This window comes from Rhipicephalus microplus, chromosome 2 (genome assembly GCF_043290135.1).
Source record: "Rhipicephalus microplus isolate Deutch F79 chromosome 2, USDA_Rmic, whole genome shotgun sequence".
NCBI classification, from domain to species: domain Eukaryota; kingdom Metazoa; phylum Arthropoda; class Arachnida; order Ixodida; family Ixodidae; genus Rhipicephalus; species Rhipicephalus microplus.
This window is the reverse complement of record NC_134701.1, coordinates 291,145,569-291,167,359: the sequence shown is the minus strand read 5'-3', so window position 1 is coordinate 291,167,359 and position 21,791 is coordinate 291,145,569. Positions and strand designations below refer to the sequence as shown.

Sequence of the window (21,791 nt, the reverse complement as noted above, 5' to 3'; positions counted from 1 at the left end):
AAATTTGTGTGCCCCGTTCCAGATCGGTGAGCCTATCTTTCCAACTCTGGAGCAGTCATAGACACTGCTCAATTAAGCTGAGACCCCTCTGCTGTTGCCACCCATGCACACCGTGGCCTTAGTATCCAACTAAACGCCCCAGGGTCAAAGTGTGGAGCCATTACAGGATAGCTTGAGCCATTACTGCTTCCTCTCGGGTTCTTTATACAGTAAAAGACCTTTGTAAGGGACACTGATGCAACATATAAATGTGTATAAGAGAGACCAGTGTGCCTACATTGAAATAGGTGATGATAAGAAAACAAACACGGGGTTCCCTGCTCATATGAGGCACCTCATTGAAAAGACAGGAATAAAAGATCCTGCTTCATGTCTCTTATAAAGGGGTTCAAGTCTGTTTGTTGTTTTCCTGAGGTTTGGGCAGAATTCTTCACTGCTTCGGATTTGCACATTATTGGTTGCACATAGTGGCGTACTGTCACAATGAACTGCATCAGCCCACGAAGTCGTCTGAGCGAGTCAACATTGTGTTGTGGTCGTGAAGTCCAGTGACTGTGTACTACTACAATCTTTGGCTGGAATGTTGGCTACTTCAGTCTTCTCTGTGAAATGTGTTATGCCATTAAGCCTGAAAGGTGCTTCAGTAATTTTCTTATAATAATTCTGGTAGCCTGCTCATCCACAGCATTGCATGTTAATTTTTCCTACACCTGCATCTCTTAGCGAACTCAGTGCATCCTTTCCACATGGTCCACTCACTATAAACAGTAGTGCTCTCTTGTCCCTTTTTGCAGGTGAAGCACTTTTCCAAATATGGTTTGGACGAATCTGACAACGAAGTTGATGAGGCCGCTACCCAGACAGCTACGTCAGCAAAGTTGCCACAGCAAGCAGCTGCCACAAAACCTGCTGATGGCGCTGTAGACAAAATCACTCAGGTGTGTCGATCTTTTGAATGTTTTTCTTCATGCCTATCTTTCATCTTCTTCCGCTTAGAAATGCTACTAGTTGGCTGGTGCACATTCTGTGCCTTTTACTGTTGGGAATGGAATGCCTGCCTTAATTTTTGGTCATCATTAGGCTTATGAAGCAGCGAAGGTACAAAGGTGAATTTTTATAATGTGGTAGTTAATATCAGGGTGCGTACAGGTCCTTGAAAACCCTTGAATTTAAAAAATGCATTTTTAAGGGCCTTGAAGTCCTGGAATTTTTTCCCATCCTTGAAAATTCGTGAATTTCCTGAGCGCTATCAATTGACAAACCCTTATATAGTAGTTCGGCATACTTGCCCAAGTCTCCCGGATTTCGACAAAGGTTTGTACGGTTGTCAGGAAAATGTCCCTGAAATTGATATTTCTGTGTTCATCTGGCCACATTGACAAAACGAAAATGCAGCCCAATCTAATCCAGGTTTTTTGCAAACCCATCACATCTTATTGTAAACGAATTTAGGAGGCGTTTATCTAAATGTCCATTAGGCGAAAATTCAATGTTTCGAACTATTTTTCTCATTGCAGCGGATTGTATGAATTTTAGTGCCGGAACAGTGGAACAAAGGCTATAAGCAGCGTGCTTAATGCTTCGGAAGAACGCGCATGGCCAGCGCACGCACTGTCAGAACCGCGGTTATCGTTTGCCACAATCACTGTGCACGAAATTGCGGTCGCTCTTTACACGATCATGTGTGGCGACGACGTAACTGACAGAACTCTGAAAGTGCACACCTGTTCAACACTCGACCAATTAAAGCGGCGTTGTTTCCACAAATGATGCGGGCAAAATCGCGGTAGATGCGACCACGGATAGCAAAGAACGGCATGGTTTTAAAAGCATGTGTGCAGCCAGCACATGCGTGTTGAAAACGGAATTACCGTTTTCAACCCGCATGCAAGAATGGAATTACCGCAGTTCTGGCGACACGATTACTAGTCGAGCGGACAGGGCTAACGCAGCAGTAGAGGCAATAAAGATGTAAAAAAAGCTAAAAGCAATTTGGCAATTCTGTCAAAAGAATCTAGTAAGGCACCTGTCAATCTGGGTACTTTGGCTTAATGTGTCAGTTCGCCTTAAGCTAAGCTTCTACCCACGCTTTCCCAGCAGCCGGCTGCACTGTCCCGTCCGTTCGTGTGTGTCCCAAGATTACGTGCACGAGTTCTTTTGACAGAAATTGATTTTGCTAGTTGTTTCTATGAGAAATATTGATAGATACAAGTATGTTCACCCCCCTTTGAGGCTCGCACTTTTTGCTGTAAATGGGAAACCTTACCCTTAAGTGTTCAGCCACTCCAAGCTAGTATGAGACAGCAAAACGCGGATGTTTACCGACCACCTCCCCACCCTGTTTTTTTTTGTTCACGGTTTTTTTTTGTGCAAAAAAAAAAAAAAAAGGCGAATAAGTCAGCGCGAAACTACCTCCCTTCCTGTTGCGGAAATCTCTCAGATTCAGAATCTTCGAACTTGGCAGGTATGAATCGGCAATGACCTCACAAACTCCCCATTTACGAAACAGTAATTTGGCGTGAGTTGATATGGTTTCGTTTTCCTAAACTGCGTGGGGGAATAAGTCTTACGGCGTCAAACCACAAACAAACGAACCGAGAGACTCTTAATGCTCGTCGGTGCTGTCTCTTTTCCTGTTGTACAAGCGTTGAAGCTAGGGGAGCTAAAGTGAGCTAAAGTTCAGACTGGACATCTTTGTTATAATTGCAATATGCATGGCCACTGAAATCTCGATACAACGAATTTGAAGAGACCTTGGAAAATCGTTTGTAATTTTGTAGCATTATTACAGGGAAAACAGAAAATTCGCACTAAAAATTGAAAAAACAACAAGAGTGACCTACCTACTTTTGCTAGGTATGCATGCTTCTATGATGATTGAGAAAAGACACAAAATGCAAAATTTCTCGGAATGAGCCCACATTTATTTTTTGAAAAAGTCGGTGATCTTGGCGTGGCGGGTGCCGCCCAACTGCTGCAGAATGAAGGCTTCGAAGCTATTCACATTCTTATGCTCTTCGTCGGTGGCATTGCTGCACCTGTTCTTTTGTTGTCTCATTCTTTGCGCTTCATTTCTTCAACTGTATGCATCACCAACTGGCCCAAAGCTCTACTCTTCTAAAGAGCACACACATGTTCAATCTCACTGAAGACGAAAGTTTCCAGCATGGTTTGGGGCTTACATAACAGTGGTATAAAAAATAGAACACTTGGGCACATATAAAAAAACATTTTTATACTGAGAAAAGTGCACAAGATCTCCAGACATGTGCGCACGATATGGCACAAGATTCGGCTTGTTTGTCGTTATTATGACAACAAACGTAAACATTCACGGCGTAGCGAAAACAATAAAAGTAGACGAAATACATAAAAATAGAATAATAATGTAAAGATTTAAATATGTCAAAATTAACTCCAGATAAACTCAACTAATATTGGCTGCACTACATTGATTTTTTATATAACTAGTGATATGAAAACACGGACCAAATGAACACATAATATAGAAGGATGTATGTCATTTGTCCTTGAGAAGTACTGATTCTTCAATTCTTCAGCTGTCCTCTGTGCGCACCGATAAGCTGCGGCCTTCCGGAATAGCCTAATTAAAATGCTTCCATCCTGAAGAAAAGTGACAACATTTAACGAGATGAAGAATGCCGGCGAATCGTGCTAAAACGAACGTGTTTCTTTGTCATAGAGCAATACAACTTTTTTCACATCAACCTAAAGCCTCAGAAACGCGATTATAAGCGATAATGAGTGATTAGCCCGACACAAATGCAAAGAATGGATTCAAACATGCAGCTCCATGGCAGTTGTAAATTTGTATATAGTTACGTTGCACATGGTTACGTTGCACACTGCTTGTTTGTGCAATGTCATAAACGTGGGAATTGTAGGAATTGTGCCCTTTTCATGTCTCTCACCTTAGAAAATAATAACTGTGTCCACACTGGAAAAAAAGTACTAGTACTTTTTCTGATATGGACCCAAATTAAAACTGACACAATGAAAACTATGGCTCAAAGGGCACGCTCACCTGTCGTTCTTCTGGGCGTCGGCACCATTTTCCGTAACTTGTTCTACAAGTGTCTGAGCATGGAGTTGTTTCCTTCCTCCATGTATCTGAGCAACAAAACACGATGCACGAACAGCGCATGTTGGAAAGCATCGCGGCGTACAAGCACACAGCAAGTGAGCACCATGAAACAGGCGAGCCAGCTCACAGAAAGCGAATGAAACGAAGCGGTGCGGGTCAGTACGGTACGGATCTGATGGCTCAGTGCGAGAGCGAAAGCCTAGAGATCCTCAGTTCTGAGTGAGCTAGAGAGAACTGTCGTTCAGTTTGCTCATTGGCTCTCACTAAACCGTTGAATCGTCGGCTCAGATGAGCCACCGAGTCGAATCAGTAGGTGTTCTCAAACTCGGAGAGTCGTGAGCGGGTAGCGGTGGCGGGTCGGTTGCCGAGATGGATCAGTAGGAGAGCCGCGAGGAGGTAGCGGCGGCGGGTCAGTTGGCTTACCGCTGAGCTGGTTCCCAAAGAACTGCCGCTCACTTTTACTGAGCCACAGATCACTTGTTCTTCAACACAATGAAGAATTTTGTGGGCAACTCGTGCAAGTGGCCTCGCGCGACGCAGTGATGGCGAACTTGTGCACTACTGCCATCGGTCCTCCGAGCAGCTATCTGCAGATGACTGTCATACGGTTGCTGGCAATGAGTCAAAATGGCAAGTTCTTCACCACGGGCAGCCTCACCATCGCTCTTTTTTGATGCTTATGATGCATTATGGCATCGCCGAAACTGTGTGGAAGTCGCTATCACTAATCCACAAGTCTCTGCTGTTACCGAAAGGTGGAAAACCTTTTGTGGCACATTGTGGTGTCATAGAGTTGAGCGTCACAGTGAACTTCAATGTGACAAAAGTGACCGCTTCTCGCGTTTATGGCTTCTTGCATTCAAAGGCATTGTTGGTTAATCGTTGGTGGGGATAGATGCCCCGAGCGGCATCAGAAAAGTTTGCCTTGTGAAAGCTTTCTTGAGTCCCCATGCTGCCTCCTATTTCTTTTTTTTTTTTTCATACTTTCATTTTACGGGCGAAGAAACGACTTGAAAGTGACCTTGCTTGCAACGTTTGAAAATTGTGTGCGGTGCTTGCCGCGTTCTACGATATCTTCATGTCGCAAGTAAACTGTAGCAGGGCACACGCGAGTGCGCATATATCACATGCTTTAGAATGCTTGTTTTAACATTTTTTTCGTTTCGTATGTGTCATATTTTTACTGCAACCATGTCGGAAGTGTTTGTTGTGAAAGTAGGAGGCTTTGAAAAATTTGCACTATATGTGGACCCAGTTTTCAAGGGTACCATAGGAAAATGGCAAGTGCACTGAAATATGGTCGTTATAACAAATAGATCGTTACATCTGGGTTTGTTGTAAGTTGGTTGGACTGTATAAATAAATTTTAAGCGCACAATGTCACGGCAGAAACGAACACTTAGGACACATGGACACTGACTGTTAACACTTTATTGCAACCCAGAGACAGTACAACTTCTGTTGCCCTGTCCCATTAGGTATGGGAGATTACTTAAGGCAGCACATAACTGCAATGTTCAAGTTTGCAATATGCACCAAATAGCTCAACCTTCCTCTCCAATTCTTTAGATTGTTCCAGATATATTATTATACCTTATGTATTCTTAAAATAGAAAAGGCAGCTGATGTCCTTGTTGACATTAAGAGAAAGGTAGGGAGACTTAGGCATGTCCCCATTTTGCAATGAGTAGACTTTATTTAAAGTCCGGTAGTTTTACTGGGTGAGGTGGGGGAAGAGGGGATTAACCCCTGTCCCTTCCCACTCTCCGATGATTATGATAGCAGTGCCTCAGGTGACCGCTCGAAGTCCTTGCACCAGGGGGGCATCTTCAGCTTGCCGGACGGCCCAAAGCTGGTCGGCCAGCTCGTCGCTTGTAAGTGCCGCCTCCCAGTGACAGCGCAGCTGACGCCGCTGATTGGCAACAGTGACCTCAGCCGCGGCGGAGGCCGGCCCCTGCTCTCGCGCGGTGGTGGCAGCAGCAATTGGCCTCGGATTTCGTCCCTACCTAACATGCGTCGCTAAGGGAGCGGGGGCAGTGACGTTAACTCTTTCAGCACACTCCCAAAGCATGTGCTGCAGAAAGAAAACAATCTTTGCCCAACTTTGATGTGAATTAAGAAATTGCATGCTGCACACAGTGCAATACTATTTGGCTGACATGTTCAAGTGAGCTTCATTTACAGATCAGCAACATTTTTTAAATGTATTAAAGAAGTGTTTTAAGGCCCCTTGAATTACTCATTAAGTGATGAAGAATATTTTCTACAAAGATGAAATTTAACAATGCTGTCTTTATTTTTTTCATCTCAATGTCACTCAAGCATGTTTGTTTATTTCTTTGGGGATGTGCTTAACTCAAGGGTGCGTGTTCGACTCCAAGCCATGGTGGTCATATTTTAGCAAGGTCGAAATGAAAAGAACATCCATGTGCTTAGATTTACATGCATACTAAAAAACAATAAAGGGTTGAAATTGAGGGGGTAGTAGGGTTTAAAAAAAAAAACAGATTTATTTATTATTCTATAACAATAAAAATTAGTGCACATTTATCTCGTTAAATGGAGATTTCAAATCTGCAAAGCTTTTAAAAATTTTTTTGAAAAAAAAAAGAAATAAAAGAAATGACAATTTTTTTTTGCTTCAAAAGAGGTATTTCTCTAATCAAACAATTTTTAAACTTGGAAGGTGAAAATGACCTTCCAGTAAACCTTTCAGTAATTAGCTGGTGTGTATCATACAATTACAATGCCATCAAGGTTGACAAAAAAAAAAAAAAAAAGCCTTAGCTTGTAGCTCAAGTGCTACAAAAAACTAAGATACCAAGTTTCATTAGACATGTGCACCGAAACTTTAGCAAAACTTCCGTGAGGCAGATTCACTTCACAAAAATAATAAAACAAAGAAAATTGCATTTCATGTTCTAAAAACGTTTGTGTTTTAATCAACAAAGTCTGTAAAAAAAGCGCAATGTGTCATAGCATATTTTTGAAGAGCGTAAGTTGGGCTTTAGGTAAATACACTTTAATCTTATTATAATAAATGCACAATTGACAAAATAAAAATAATAAGTTTGTCATATTCAAAAATGTATAATATTGGTTATTGCTAACACTGTATCTATTGAAAGACTATTTTTCAATAACTTAATTATAATCAATATTTTGTTTTACGTGTTCGCTACAATGAGCTTTGTTGTATTGCGGTAACTGAAATTGTGATTTCGGAAAGTCGGCACAATTTTTTGTTTTTTTAAGACCCTCTTCCCACCCTCAAGAGCCCTGCTACACCTTTCCAAGTAGCCATGGAATGGATTCAGTAAAGGAACTTATTGCCTCACGAATTGACTACTGGGCCCCGCCGCAGTGGTCTAGTGACTAAGGTACTCGGCTGCGGACCCGCAGGTTGCGGGGTCGAATCCCGGCTGTGGTGGCTGCATTTCCAATGGAGGCGGAAATGTTGTAGGCCCGTGTTCTCAGATTTGTGTGCACGTTAAAGAACCCTAGGTGGTCGAAATTTCCGAAGCCCTCCACTACGGTGTCTCTCATAATCATATGGTGGTTTTGGGACATTAAACCCCACATGTCAATCAAATAAACAAATTGACTGCTGTAAAAATTTTTAGAATCCTTCCAATACCAGCAGAGCTGCGATTTCTCACACGCTGCGATCGCATTCTCTCTTCTCTCGTCCTGATGAAAGCTCTGGAAGCTGAGCAGGGAGGGATTACATGGAGAAAGAAAATATATCATGCACACCTCTTGACTTTGAGCACTTCTTGCTTTTTTTTTTTCTTTTTTTTTTTTGAATACGCGGTTTTTCCAGTACCTGGGGTCGCTCAACCTCTTGCAGGGAAGTTATTTCATTTCCACAGTCAATTTATTTCTGTACTCTTCAGAAACCTCCATCGGCGCCTGTATCCTCTGCTACTTTCATGGCCTGCCGAGAATCTGACACTGCAGCGGGATATCGTTCTGATGATGATGATATGGAGGACATGGAGCCGTCATCTGCTGGAACAGCAGACAGGCTTGGCAGTGATGACGCACTATGTAAGTGACTCTACCTAAGTGAAAAAAGTGAAGGAAATGAGAGGCTCACTGCTCTACAGTTATTCTTTATTATAATGAATATAATGAGATTGGTTTCCATACAAACCAATCTAAAACCATCTCATTTTAATTCTTTTGTGACCAAAGGAAAAGAAGAAAAGCATTCCAAAATTACTGAGTTTTTTTTCACCGACTTGGTTTTTAGTTTTTTTTTTTTCTACCATTCTTTCAGTTCAATGATGTTTTTTGATTGAGCATAGGGCTTCACCGCTTAGCAATACGATGAAAAGTGGCAATAAAATGAAAGCAGAGACACAAATTCCAATGTGGGCAAGTGTGGCCATCTAGCATCAGGAAGCACGAGTATGACGAATACAGTTGTCATTGGTTGTGTTAAAAAAAAATCTCATGACGGTTATACTCTTTGATAGCGGTTTAAGGGTTAGTGAGCTTAGGTTCACTTGTTATGGGACATAACAAACAAATCTAGATAAGAAAAAATATTTTTTGACCCATTGTCGCAACCATGTGCAGATTTAATCTCAATTCCACTTAATCTCTAGTCCACTGCCTTAAAATGGCCTTTTGTTTATATGTGTGTGTCTTTGTGTGCAATATGTCTTAAATTGGTGGTGTCATCATCATCATCATCATCATCAGCCTACGTCTACTGCAGGACAAAGGCCTCTCCCATGTCCCGCCAGTTAATTGGGTCCTGTGTTTGCTGCTGCCAATTTATACCCGCAACTTCTTAATCTCATCTGCCCACCTAATCTTCTGTCTCCCCCTAACCCGCTTGCCTTTTCTGGGAATCCATTTAAGTTACCCTTAATGACCAGCGGTTATCCTGTCTGCGCGCTACATGCCCGCCCCATGTCCATTTCCTCTTCTTGATTTCAACTATGATATCCCCGCTTGTTCCCTAATCCACTCTGCTCTCTTCTTATCTCTTAAGGTTACACCTACCATTTTTCTTTCCATTGCTCGCTGCGTCGTCCTCAATTTAAGCTGAACCCTCTTTGTAAGTCTCCAGGTTTCTGCTCCGTAGCTAAGTACCGGCAAGATACTGCTGTTATATACCTTCCTCTTGAGGGATAGTGGCAATCTACCTGTCATAATTTGAAAGTGCTTGCCAAATGTGCTCCACCCCATTCTTATTCTTCTAGTTACTTCAATCTCGTGGTTCGGCTCTGCGGTTATTACCTGCCCTAAGTAGACATAGTCTTTTACAACTTGAAGTGCACTATTACCTATCTCAAAGCGCTGCTCTCTTCCGAGGTTGTTGTACATTACTTTGGTTTTCTGCAGATTAATTTTAAGACCCACCTTTCTGCTCTCCTTGTCTAACTCCTTAATTATGAGTTGCAATGCGTTCCCCGAGTTACTCAGCAATGCAATGTCATCGGCGAAGCGCAGGTTTAGTTACTAAGGTACTCTCCATTAACTCTTATCCCTAACTGTTCCCATTCTAGGCTTCTGAAAACCTCCTGTAAGCACGCGGTAAATAGCATTGGGGAGATTGTGTCCCCCTGCCTTACACCCTTCTTGATTGGTATTCTGTTGCTTTCTTTATGAAGCACTGTGGTAGCAGTTGATCCCCTGTAGATTTCTTCCAGAATGTTTATATATACTTCAGCTACGCCCTGATTCCGCAGTGTCTGCATGACTGCTGATATTTCTACTGAATCAAACGCCTTCTCGTAATCGATGAAGGCTATGTATAGTGGTTGGCTATATTCTGAGCATTTCTCTATTACCTGATTGATAGTATGAATGTGGTCGATTGTTGAGTAGCCTGTTCGAAATCCTACTTGTTCCTTTGGTTGATTGAATTCTAACGATTTCTTTACTCTGTTAGCAATTACCTTTGTAAATAGCTTGTATACTACAGAGAGCAAGCTGATCGGCCTGTAATTCTTCAAGTCCTTGTCATCTGCCTTCTTGTGTATTAAGATGATGTTAGCATTCTTCCAAGACTCTGGTACTCTTCCCGTCAGGAGACACCTCATAAACAGTGTGGCTAGTTTTTCTGACACAATCTGTCCTCCATCTTTCAGCAGATCTGATGTTACCTGATCCTCACCAGCAGTTTTGCCTCTTTGCATGCTCTCCAAAGCTTTTCTGACTTCTTCTATCATTACTGGTGGGGTGTCATCTGGGTTACCGCTAGTTCTTATAGTATTAAGGTCGTGGTAGTCCCGGCTACTGTAACGATCTCTGTAAAACTTTTCCGCTATTTTAACTATCCTATCCATACTGGTAGTTATTTTGCCTTCTTTGTCCCTTAGTGCATACATCGGATTTTTTTTGCCTATCCGAAGTTTCCTCTTCACTGCTTTGACGCTTCCTCCGTTTTTCAGAGCGTGTTCAATTCTCTCCATGTTATACCTTCTTACATCGCATACCTTACGCCTATTAATCAACTTCAAATGTTCTGCCAGTTCTATTTTGTCTGTTGTACTTGAGACTTTTATGATTTGATGCTTCTTAATTGGTGGTGTAATATGTGCTAATTTATCAAGCAAACCATAAAAATGGTTTTTGAAACCTGTGATAAACAGAAAAGATGGAGCTGATAAATAATGTAAAACCTTTGTTAGATAGAAAATGATTATTTATTTATTTTATTTATTAGAATACCCTCAGGGCCCGTAGGGCATTACAGAGGGGGTGGGTACAACATTTATAACACACAAGAAAAAAAGACAAAATAAAGAAACAAGTGTCAGATGCGCAAATCAGGAAGGCAACATAAGTCAACTAAAAATGTATAAGTAAGAATTCAAGCACATACAAGACAAAGATAGATAATGGAAACTGCGTATAGTTACAAGCATTGCTGAGAAATTGCAGTCTGGAATAACAAAGGGTCTGTTATTGTTACAACGGAAGAGGGAAGGTGGTTCCAATCGGCGGCTGTTTTCGTTAAGAAGGCTGCTGAAAAGAATTTGGTGCGGCAAAACGGAATGGCAACCTTATGCTGGTGATCAATGCGCGATGAGTGGTATGACGGTTGTGAAATGAGGTCTCGCTTCATTGATGGATTGTGAAAAAATATCTTATGAAAAAAATGCAGTCGCGCCAGTTTCCTCCGGACAGTTAAATTGGGTAGGTCAAGGTTAGATTTCATTTCTGATATGCTAGCAGTACGGGAATAATTAGAACAAATGAACCGAACTGAGCGGTTCTGAACAGATTCTAACGCGTTAATTAAATTTTGCTGCACGGGATCCCATATAGCGGACGCGTACTCAAGCTTTGGGCGAATTAGTGATCGGTATAATAGAATTTTGAGGGACAGCGGAGCGCGAGAAAAGTTGCAGCGTAAGTATCCTAGCGTTCGGTTAGCGTTATTACAGATGTAGGTAACATGCGTGTGCCAAGATAGATTGTTGGTAATGTAAACGCCGAGGTACTTATATGAAGAGACATGCTGGAGGGGAACGGCGTTAATTCTGTAGGTACAGGGGGGAGAAATAGATCGCCGGGTTATTGACATGCATTTAGATTTGTTAGAGTTGAGAGTCATAAGCCATTTATTGCACCAGGTTGAGACAGTGTCAAGGTCTGACTGTAGAAATTGGTTATCATATTCATTGTTTATTTCGCGGTAAATTACACAATCATCTGCAAATAACCTTATAGCGGAGTTAATGCTGTCTGGGAGATCATTAATATATATAAGGAAAAGTAAAGGGCCTAATACGGAACCTTGGGGTACGCCGGATGTTACTTTAGAAAGAGGTGAGTTATAACCATTAGTTGTTACAAACTGAGTGCGATTAGTCAGAAAGCATTCAATCCATTTAAGAATGTTCGGGTCAATGTTTAAGGCACTAATTTTCAGGAGGAGTAATTGGTGAGGTACTTTATCGAAAGCTTTTTGAAAGTCAAGAAAAATGCAATGCACAAGTGAGCCGCGATCTAAAGCCGATGCTATGTCATTGGTAAAATAAAGAAGTTGGGTTTCACATGAGTAACTTTTTCGGAATCCGTGCTGGTAGGGAGTAAAAAAATTGTTGAAATGCACGATAAAAAACAAAATTTTATGCTGTAAAAAGTGGTGTTGTTATTTTCTGAGGTTTCAGGTGCTGTTTTAGGTCCTTGAAAAGTATCCGTTAGGTCCTTGAAACTCCTTGAAAATCCTTGAATTTTGCACCACTCAGGTGCAAAATTCAAGAACAAATGCAAGAACAAATGGGCGCTACGTCTGGAGTGCCACTACTGATTGGATGGAACATTGGCTCTTCCTTCAACGACCATCACTCCTGAGGAGACAAATTTTAGGGGGAGGGCGGGAACAGCTTTCTTTTTTTTATATGCTATAGATTTAGCTGAAAAGCAAATGTAATGTTACAATCATGTCACACTGTCCCTTATGTAAATATAAATGCAATTTTACCTGCTCTGCCTCATTCTTGATAAAACTTCGAAACATGATCTTCCTAGCGCTTCACCTACCTTGCCAAAAGAAAGACTTTCATGTTTCTATATCATACTAGTATGCTTACATGTATTCTGCAATTTTTTTCTGTAATTTTACTTCAAAGCATTTTTGAAATATTTGAACTTGCTATGCACCCAAAATTTTGGTGTATTAGCACAGCTCTAGTTACAAGTTAAGGTAACTGTCACCCTTATGGCTTGTTGTGGTCACGACGCTTGTTGCTTGGCATACAGCTGACAGAAATTGTATCCCATGTGAAGTTTGCCATTTGCTACATACTAATCTTATCGTTCAGAGTAAACTTGCTGATAGTACAATACAGCACAGAGATCTTTCTATAATTCACCCTTCACAGCAAGTTCTTAACATTTTAGAAAGTAGCGATTTTTAATGCCCTTGAAATGACCGTTGCTTTTCAACAATCTGGATGCAGCACCTGGGGCTGGTGCTGCAAGCTACAGGCCAGTGACTCAGCAGCTAGCAGAAGCACTTGGCCTGAGTGCAGACGCAGTGCAGAGCATGAAGGCGTCCTTCTTCGGCCGAGAAGATGAGGACGATGATGATCACGGTAGGTGTGCTGCTCCAGCTTTGAAACTTTGTCATTACTTTTTAAACTGCACTACTCACTAGATGGAAATCTGTGAATATGGAAATGCTGCTTAAACATAATATATTTTTCTGGTCCCTTCAGGTTCAGAGAACTGAGAGTATGCAATATGTGATGGGGGGGGGGGGACAAATTACATTTTGCCATTTTAATGAGGGAGGACAGGTGAAGCTTTGTACTAGCTTTCATACTCGGTTTCCAGCATAGCCACTGTTTATGAGTTTTACTTTGATACTACGTATGGTCTGTTTATATATGTTTTTATTATCGAGTTAAGCAATGCTTGTGTCTTATTCATTGTGCTGCTAATTTGTTTGGCTTGATGCCAATCTTTGGTCATAAATGTGGTGAACCCCTAGCATTATTTTGAAGCAGATGCTAATGCTTTCTTATTTTGCTCTTGTCATGTGGGATGACATTTCAATAGGGCGTAAATTGGTGTAAATTAAAGTGGTAGGTAGATAAAAGAAAGCAGCCATACATGCACGACATGTTTGTACGATATTATGGTTGTGTGGTTAAGGGGGAAGGCTACCATCAGGTACCAACTTTCCTGTTTATTGAGGTATCTCAATGAAATTTTCAGTATAGACTAATAGCAAAAGCATTAGAAATACTACAAAATTTTATGAAGTTATCTTCACTGGTTCTCCAGTTATGGCAGTATGTCCGAATAGTGCACATGTTTCTCTTATTCCAGGCCTGGACAACTTTTAAAGATGCTATAACTGCGAAATCAACAATGATGATTCCCAGATTGATACCTCAGTGGGTAACAGAGCTTTTTTTTTTCTTTTGAAAAGCTTTAGCAGGCCATCAAATTTAGTGTTGGTGATTAGGATATTGTCAATCAAATTTTGATTAGGTACTGTTCGAACCAGCCACAAGCAGTGTTTGTTACATTGCTCTATGCCTATTGTCTTCACAGAGCTAGCCATCACTCATCCACGCCTTCAGAGAGCTCTGGTGAGCGGTGGTTCCTACCAGAGCCCCATTCACTTCGATCGTACCAGATCGTTGTCGTCCACGCCCACACAATCCAGAGGTAAGCTGGTGACCATTATTCAGTGTCCTCAGTAGATTCTTTATTGAAAGACTCGTTTGATCAAATAAAGCATACATAAGTACGGTGGAATCCCGATTTTACGACTTTCTCGGGACTGCGCAAAGTCATCGTGAACTGTGGGCCTGGTAAAATTCAAACATGTAAATTTACGCCTACAAAAAAACGTTCAGCACGCGGGTTAGCGAGAAACTTTGCAAACTACCAACAAACTCTACAGGGCTCTAAAACAAAGCAAAAAGAACACTGCAGGGCAGGTACTAGCTATGATTTATTGAAACGAACCTTGAGTGCGCCGCAATCTGCTCGCGCAATTTCCAACAGTCGTAGCGATACATGGCACACACTTTAAAAATCCGTAAGCTTCCTTGGCACTTTCTTTGAGCCCATCCGCAAAAGCTTCCCCTCAAGCTTGGAAATGACCAAAAGAACGTCCTCCATGGTGTCGTGTGTACATGCGTAGCTCCTGATGCCATCTATGTGCCGTAGCATATCAGCAAACAGCGTAGGGACGGCTGAATCTGCGGCAGCAGCGTCGTTCTCGTCGGACGTCGCAGTAGCGTCGCCATCGAGAAGTTCTTCTACGGCTGCTTCGTCCAGCGACAGTTCACCGCAGGTGGCAGCGTTGTCGTTAGCTTCTACGAATTGGCGAACGTTGTAGCCTGGTTCAAATGTTCGAAATCGTTGGCGTCGATGGCGCTTGAATCTTCGTACATCAAGGATGTGGAGTCGCCAGCAGTGGAGGCAGCCTCTTGCACGAAGCCACAATGCTTGAATGAGTTAGCAATTGTGGTTTGCGACACTGGGCTCCGCTTACTGGCGATCATGTGTGTAGCGTCAAGTAAGGAAATCTTCTTTTCCTCCTCGCTGCGCTCCATTGCCGCTAGCCGACGCTGCAGAAGCCACTTCACGCACTTGATGATTTCGGCATCCAGCGGCTGCAGACTTCTTGTGCAGTTTTGGCGGGAGAAACACAACCTTAAGGGGGGAGGCTACCATCGGATACCAACTTTTTTGTTTATTGAGATATCTTAATGAAATTTTCAGGATATACTTATAGCAAAAGCATTAGAAGAACTACAAAATTTCATCAAGTTATGTTCACTGGTTTTCAAGTTACAGCAGAATATCAGGGTAGTGCACATGGTTCTCTTATTCCAGGCCTGGAGAACTTTGAAAAGGTGCTGGAACTGTGAAATTAACTATGATGATTCCCAGATTGATACTCCAGGGGGTAACAGAGCCCTTTTTTTGAATTTCCTTGCTGAAAAGTTTTAGCAGACCATCAAACTTTGTGTTCGTGATTAGGATATTATCAATCAAATTTTGATTAAATATAATAAATAACACACACAATATATTGAAAAAATTGGCTTGTCACCCCCTCAGAAGTTTATTCATGTACATAATAAAAAAAGACTAATGGAAATCCAATGAGTGGTTCCAGAGATATGGCTGGAATAAGCAGCCTCACTAGCCAAAAAAGTCATTTTGAGAAAACGACGTTTGAAAGTTTTGAGCACATAGGCAGTTCTAAAATGAACCTGCAGCGTAACTGGAGGCGTCCTTTGGCACTCTCTTTCTTTGCCGCCTTTCCATCTTCTCTAGGGATCGCTTCTTAGCCTTTTTCAAGCGCAGAGCATCTTTCTCGGCTGCCCGTTGAATGGCCAGGTGGCCAGGTGTTAGCCCCACTGATGAAGCTAGCTCTTGGGTGGCCCTGTAGCAGCCAGCATTGTATCTTAGCACTGCATCATGCAGTGCTGTCTCCACAGCAATCAGTGACGCATGCTGCTCTTTGGGCATGAGGGACCACAGCACAGAGTGAAAGGACTCTGATGCATTCTGCGTCTTTGCTCCCAGGCAGCGTTGCAGAAGAGAAGCCTGTGAGAGCCTCTCATAAATGGGTAGAAGTGCATCTGCAACATAGCCTGGCAGCTTGTACGAATGCTTCGGAGGTGGAACACCGGTAATCTTGCTGGCATTGTGACGACACCAGGAGTCTGCACCCTCTGGGCACAAGTCGTGGTGCGGCTCCTCATCCGTCGACGTCACATGGTGGTACGATGCCATCACTGCCCGCCGCATTGCAGTCACATCATCGGAATTGTTCCGTAGGGCCCAGCCATAATAATCTGTCAACTTGTCGATGAGGGCCTTTGTCAGCCTGCCCTTCCCTCCCAAAGCCTTGTCACTTTTCTGCACAAGGTTGCGAAGTGCAGTCCCCATCCTCTTCTGAACGTGGTTCAGGCATTCCTCTTTTGAAATGGGGACCAGTCCATAAACATTTTCTTGTACAAGGGCAGAGAAGGTGGCACTATCTCCATCAGACACGAGCGTTGTGTAACGGAGGTTGTGCTTCGACAGTGAGCGTGAAAAGAGGATGATAGCTGCCTCAACCTCCATTCTCCCTGATTTAGAGTCGGTGTTTTTCTGGCACACATGATTCTCCAGCCAGCATGCATAGTCTGCGTCTCCAGGCTTTGGACCTACTTGGCAACCAAGGCACTGATTAGACAGAACAACGGCGTCCAAGATAAGGCCCGTATGGTATTCGATAATTGCCCCGACTCCAATATGGGATGTGTGCCCACGCTTGTGCCATGTTCCATCATAACAAACTGTTATATCCCTGGTGAAATATTGATCCATTTCTTTGTAAGTGGCTTTTACAGCAGAAGCAGATTCTGCATAGAAATTTTCTATGCATTGTGTCTGCGGTTCCCTGAATTTCTTCAGGTGCTTCTGAAAGGTCTTGTGATGGAGGCCACGATGGGACACGTTCATCGCTGCCCAAAAGTCGTTGAGAGCTGTTTGTCCCTTGCCTATTTGTTTTGTTGCCATAATGGCTCTTACATTCACATCAAAGGCCTTTGTGTCATCCTGACGAGATGAACTCCATGAGCTTGAAACTACTCCACAATGCAAGCATACTAGCTCAAGCTTTGCAGCAAGTCCAAGTTGGGTGCCTCCTCGTACCTTCATCCCAATCGCGGTGCACCGGTGGCACGGGGTCCGAGATAGCAGGTCGTCTAGGGCATCCATTTGCACAAGGAAAAATTTTTCGACTTCACTTGTAGCGGTGGCAGCTTCATGATCGCGCTCCATTGCCTGAAATTTCCGCTCCGTCGCTGGCATAGCGCCAAGTTCTCTTTGCACAGCAGCGCGTTGTTGATCCGCCGCCTCTTTCTCCTCGCACGTCAGGAAACTTGTTCGCAAATGCACAGTTGACGACGCGATCGCACTCGAGGCCGATGAAAGAGAAGATGCGGAAGCCACTGTCGATGAGCACGAGACACCAGGCGCACTTGTAACGACAAATTCTTGCACCGGCGGAGCAGGAGTCCCGTTGCTAGGCGCGTCGATGTGACCACTCTCTTGCGTAGATGAAGCAGAAGCTGCCCCACAGGTACCGTCGGCGCGATCACCGTCGGCGCACGTGCGAGCGGAGAGCCTCGCCGCGCGGACAAGCTTCATAGCTCGCTTCCTTGCACCGAACGATTGTAGCATCTTCTTTTTCGTTGGGCGCATCGTGAGCGAACACAACAACGGTCTCGTATAGACGGTTGAAAATCGTCGCGTAAAGACGGTTGAAAATCGTTTTGAAGACAGTTGAAACGTGGAGAGTATGCGAACGGCTGCAACGATACACGGAAGCGAGCGGAACACAAAGACGCCGGACGGAGAAGCAGCAGACGAGCGGCCGCATCGGCCGCATTATGCGCAAGAGCGCTACGTCATCGCGCGCAGCAGCCAATGGCAGTCATGGGCTCCCTCGCGTCCTTGGGGAGCGCGCGCTTCGCCCAATCCCAGCTGCGCGCCTCAGCCGCGGGAAACTTAAAAGCTCTTGCGAGCCCTCCAATCATGAGCGGCTTGCTCCTCTCCTGCGCTGCCGCCGGCGACGCAGGTGGCGGGGAAAGAAAGAGCAAGAATTCACAAACAAAACAACACCAAAATGGCGGCGCTCCGTCGAGCGGTCGAGAAACTGCGATCACGCCAAGTTGGGGTATTTTGAGCGCTTGCGCGCCGCTCGAGGGCCGCCGCGGCATGTTCTAAACTTTATTTCAAATGGTTTCGCGACGAATTAGACGTTGATATTTACAGAAAAGGTAGTTTATGACACATACTGCCTGAATATGTGGTTTGCCAAAAATCGACTTTTTCGCGATTTTTCGGTTTTCAAAGGCCGCGTCCCCCCCTTAATGTTCCGCAGGCAGGTCGTGTCAGGTGGGCGGCATGGCGTGTTTTCCATAAAGAGAAGAATTTTTCTCGCCTTCGCACCAATTTTGTTGTTTAACTGCTGTAGCTTGGTGAATATAGCGGACGTCATCCACGCCTTTTTGCTCAAGTCATACCTGCAAGGCAGAGTTCGCAAATTTTTGAAGCACCGTGGCTTGCCAAATTTCTCTATTACGAGCACCGGCAGCTTTTCATACCGTCCTCGTTGGCACAGAACAAGGCCGTCAAGTGGTTTTCACTACGCTTCCCTCCATGACAACTGTCACCCTTTAAAGTAAGTGTCTGCTCGGGCTGCAGGTGGTAAAGTATGCCACTTTCATCCGTGTTAAAAATGTGGCAAGGCTTCTTTCTATTCTGCAATCAAGGCCGGCAGTGACCCTTTTCACTCCTGCACTGTGGAAATGTCCACAGAGGAGCTTTCTCCACAGGAGCGGCGGAAGATGATATTATTGCGCTTTATGAAGCGATCCAGCCCGTTTGATACCTTGAATTCGTTGATGCCCAGGCACAACGCCTCAAGGTCGGCCTTCTCTCTGAGGATGGCCTTCTCTCTGAGAATGGCGCCATCAATATTCATCGCAGAGCTCCACGCTTAAAGCGCTTCACCAGCACTTTCTCCAAATTTTCATGTTCACCTTCTTTTGCATTCTTCCGCTTTAGTCCAAACTTGATTGCGTTGTGAAGAATCGAAGCCTTGTTAGCCAAAATAGTCTTCAATGAAGACTCCGCTATCCTTAGCTCCCGGGCAATACATGCTTTTGTTGCTCCGTGCCGCTTCTCCGCTTCTTCAATGATCTTCAGCTTTTCGCCGAGTGATAAAGCTGTACCTGTACGCTTTTGTGACATCTTGCGTAGCCGTTCGATACGATCGTGGACAACACGTGCACTCCCAGAAAAAAGTGTGAAAAGTAGGCCACGGTGCCCTAGTTGACTCTCCTGAGCTATTAAACTGACCCCTTTCGAAAGCTAGGAGCAGAAGAAAAGTTCGCATTTCAGAGGCATGTCATTGGACTCTTGTGAAGTGCTTTTCTATTGGCTTTCGTGGTGAAGCTGCCATATTACGTCGCACATACCACGTGGCTGGCGGTCGGCGCTAACACCCTCTTGGCGCCTGGCGCCGCCTTTCGTATATGCTGTGTGCCTTAGTGTCGCGCATGGAGGAGGAAGAAAGGCGCCGCGAATAGGCGCCGGCGGGACGGTGCTTCCGCTTTCGTTAGTGTCCGCTGCCTCTCGGAGTGTGTTGAGTGTCCAATGGTTCTGTGTTCGAGAAAGCGCGTGCATCTTCGTTAGCGGGTACGCCGTATTGTACGCGGAGGTGACGTGCTCGAGAAGACACTCATGGAGCTGCGTCGGCGGGTTGTGGATGCAGGAGTGCGAGTTCATTCAGAGAATTATGCACATCGCCGTAGAAGCTGCCGTAACGGGAGCGATGCATTCATTTATCAATGGTTATTGTTAATAGCAGATGACAGCTGCACTGCTGAAGGCACGAGGCATCGTTTTGAGATGCGCTTTCGTGTAAGTCCTAATAATGAAGCATTAAATTAGATTACTTACATTACATCGTAATGATGCCCCTACCCCCCCTCAACTAAGATGCTACACAGATTAGCCTTCCCTAGACAAAATCCTTTGGACGCCCTTGCACGACGAAAGCAAAAGAGAGATGGTCGTTCAAAAAGGGTAAAAAGAATTGGGAATACCGCAACCGTGCCTTTTTACGCGGCTTTCACATTGCAGGTGAATTGCAGGTGCAGGTGAGCGCTCGGCATGCGAAAGGTTGCTCCTGCTGGTGCGGCAAAACACATCCACAGCGCTTTCCTTTTGTTCGCCATTTCGTCCCCTCGCTTCGCGTGGATCGTCGTGAAACGCGGGTCTGGCATAAAATGACGTCAGATAATTGAGGTTTTTAATGCATTGCGTCTATGGGGATTTCGTCAGAACGGGACAAATCCTTCGTAGAATGCGGGTCGTCGTGAAACCGGGGGACGTAAAACCGGGATTCCATTGTACTATGCAATGTAGCTTCTTTCTTCTAATGCACTGCTGATATTTATGTGTGGTGGAAATGTGGTGCTTTGTGCACCATGCGTTACGTGCAACAGTAAAAAAAAAAGGTGTCAAGAGACAGTGAAGTATAGTATTGTTTATGATTCCATAGTATAGAATCATAAACAGTGAAACCTCGTTAATTAGAAGTCACTGGAACCATGAGAAATCTTTTAATTAACAAAACATACAAAAAGTGCAATGCAAAGAACTTGAAATTATTCAAACTAATTAGGGATGGTCGTTTGCTGTGCCAGCTTGTTTGTAGCTCCAAAGGCTATGTGTTTTAGCAATACCTGGTCACAAGTTTACCGCAAACAAATAAAAATGCCAGGCCTTGCTGGTGCCACTGCAAAAAAAAAAAGTCAACTAAAATGCATGTCTATGAAAAACAAGATATCTTTACTGTAACACAGTAGTGACATGCGGGCAGCATGTCGCCTGTGCCTCGCTGCATCAGCACGTCATGATGTGACCTTTCACCCATTCTTTCTGGTAATATAAAGAATTTAATGACAAACAGTGTGACAAAATTCGCGATGTGTTGTGGCTGCTAAACATCGCCATTCAGACTTTTGAACCGAGTTTTCCAAGTAGTTGTTGCAGCCACCAGCAGTGCAGGTATGCCAATTGCTGGAGCAACAGCCATTCAAGGGTTCGCATACAATGCGAATTCCGCCAGACTGTCCTTTATTAATTTCTTTTTATTCCTGGATAGATTGGGTAAATCATGAGGCGCTGTTGTTGCAACTAGCATGCAATAAGCTGCCCGTGCATTACTGCTGTGGTGCAGTGAAGCACATCCTGTTTTCTGCAGGTGCACTCTTCAGCTGATCACGAAATCGTTTTTTTTTTTTTTTTGATAATTTCATTTTTTGTACTGGAAGTAGTGAGGCTGGAGGGCTTCAGCTGCCACTCAGTAGTATCGCTACAGTAAATTGCCTAGTGGCTCTTAGGGGTAGTCGTTTCCGTGGTTCTGCAGCAAAATCGGGATCCGAAATTGGTACACGGCACCCAAGATTTTTTGCTTGTCTTCTCAAACTTGCATTGCAAAGTAACGGACTGTGAAAATACTTTGAGTCAGGCGAGATTTCGGAATAACTGAGTTTGAATTAATGAGGTTTTACTGTGTGTGGAGATCAAACTAGCTTGTCATTGTGCAGTTACATTGCATAAGTATTCAAAACTATTCTCCAAGCAGTTGCTTGAGTGCTTGCAATGAAAGTTTCTGTAT

The 21,791-nt window shown here is 43.8% G+C and overlaps 1 protein-coding gene across 4 annotated transcripts in view; it reads left to right on the top strand.

The window, feature by feature from the left end:
* Positions 1 to 21,791, top strand: part of Nup98-96 (nuclear pore complex protein Nup98-96) — a 263,228-nt gene that overhangs the window by 141,425 nt on the left and 100,012 nt on the right. For all 4 annotated transcript variants that reach the window (XR_005110629.2, XM_075882251.1, XM_075882250.1 and 1 more), the window contains 4 exons: positions 795 to 938; positions 8,002 to 8,155; positions 13,036 to 13,170; positions 14,138 to 14,254. Coding sequence is in view for 3 of the 4 variants with exons in the window: in XM_075882251.1 (XP_075738366.1) it covers positions 795 to 938; positions 8,002 to 8,155; positions 13,036 to 13,170; positions 14,138 to 14,254 (550 nt within the window). In the remaining variant the exon portion in view is untranslated. The remainder of the gene's footprint in view (positions 1 to 794; positions 939 to 8,001; positions 8,156 to 13,035; positions 13,171 to 14,137; positions 14,255 to 21,791) is intronic.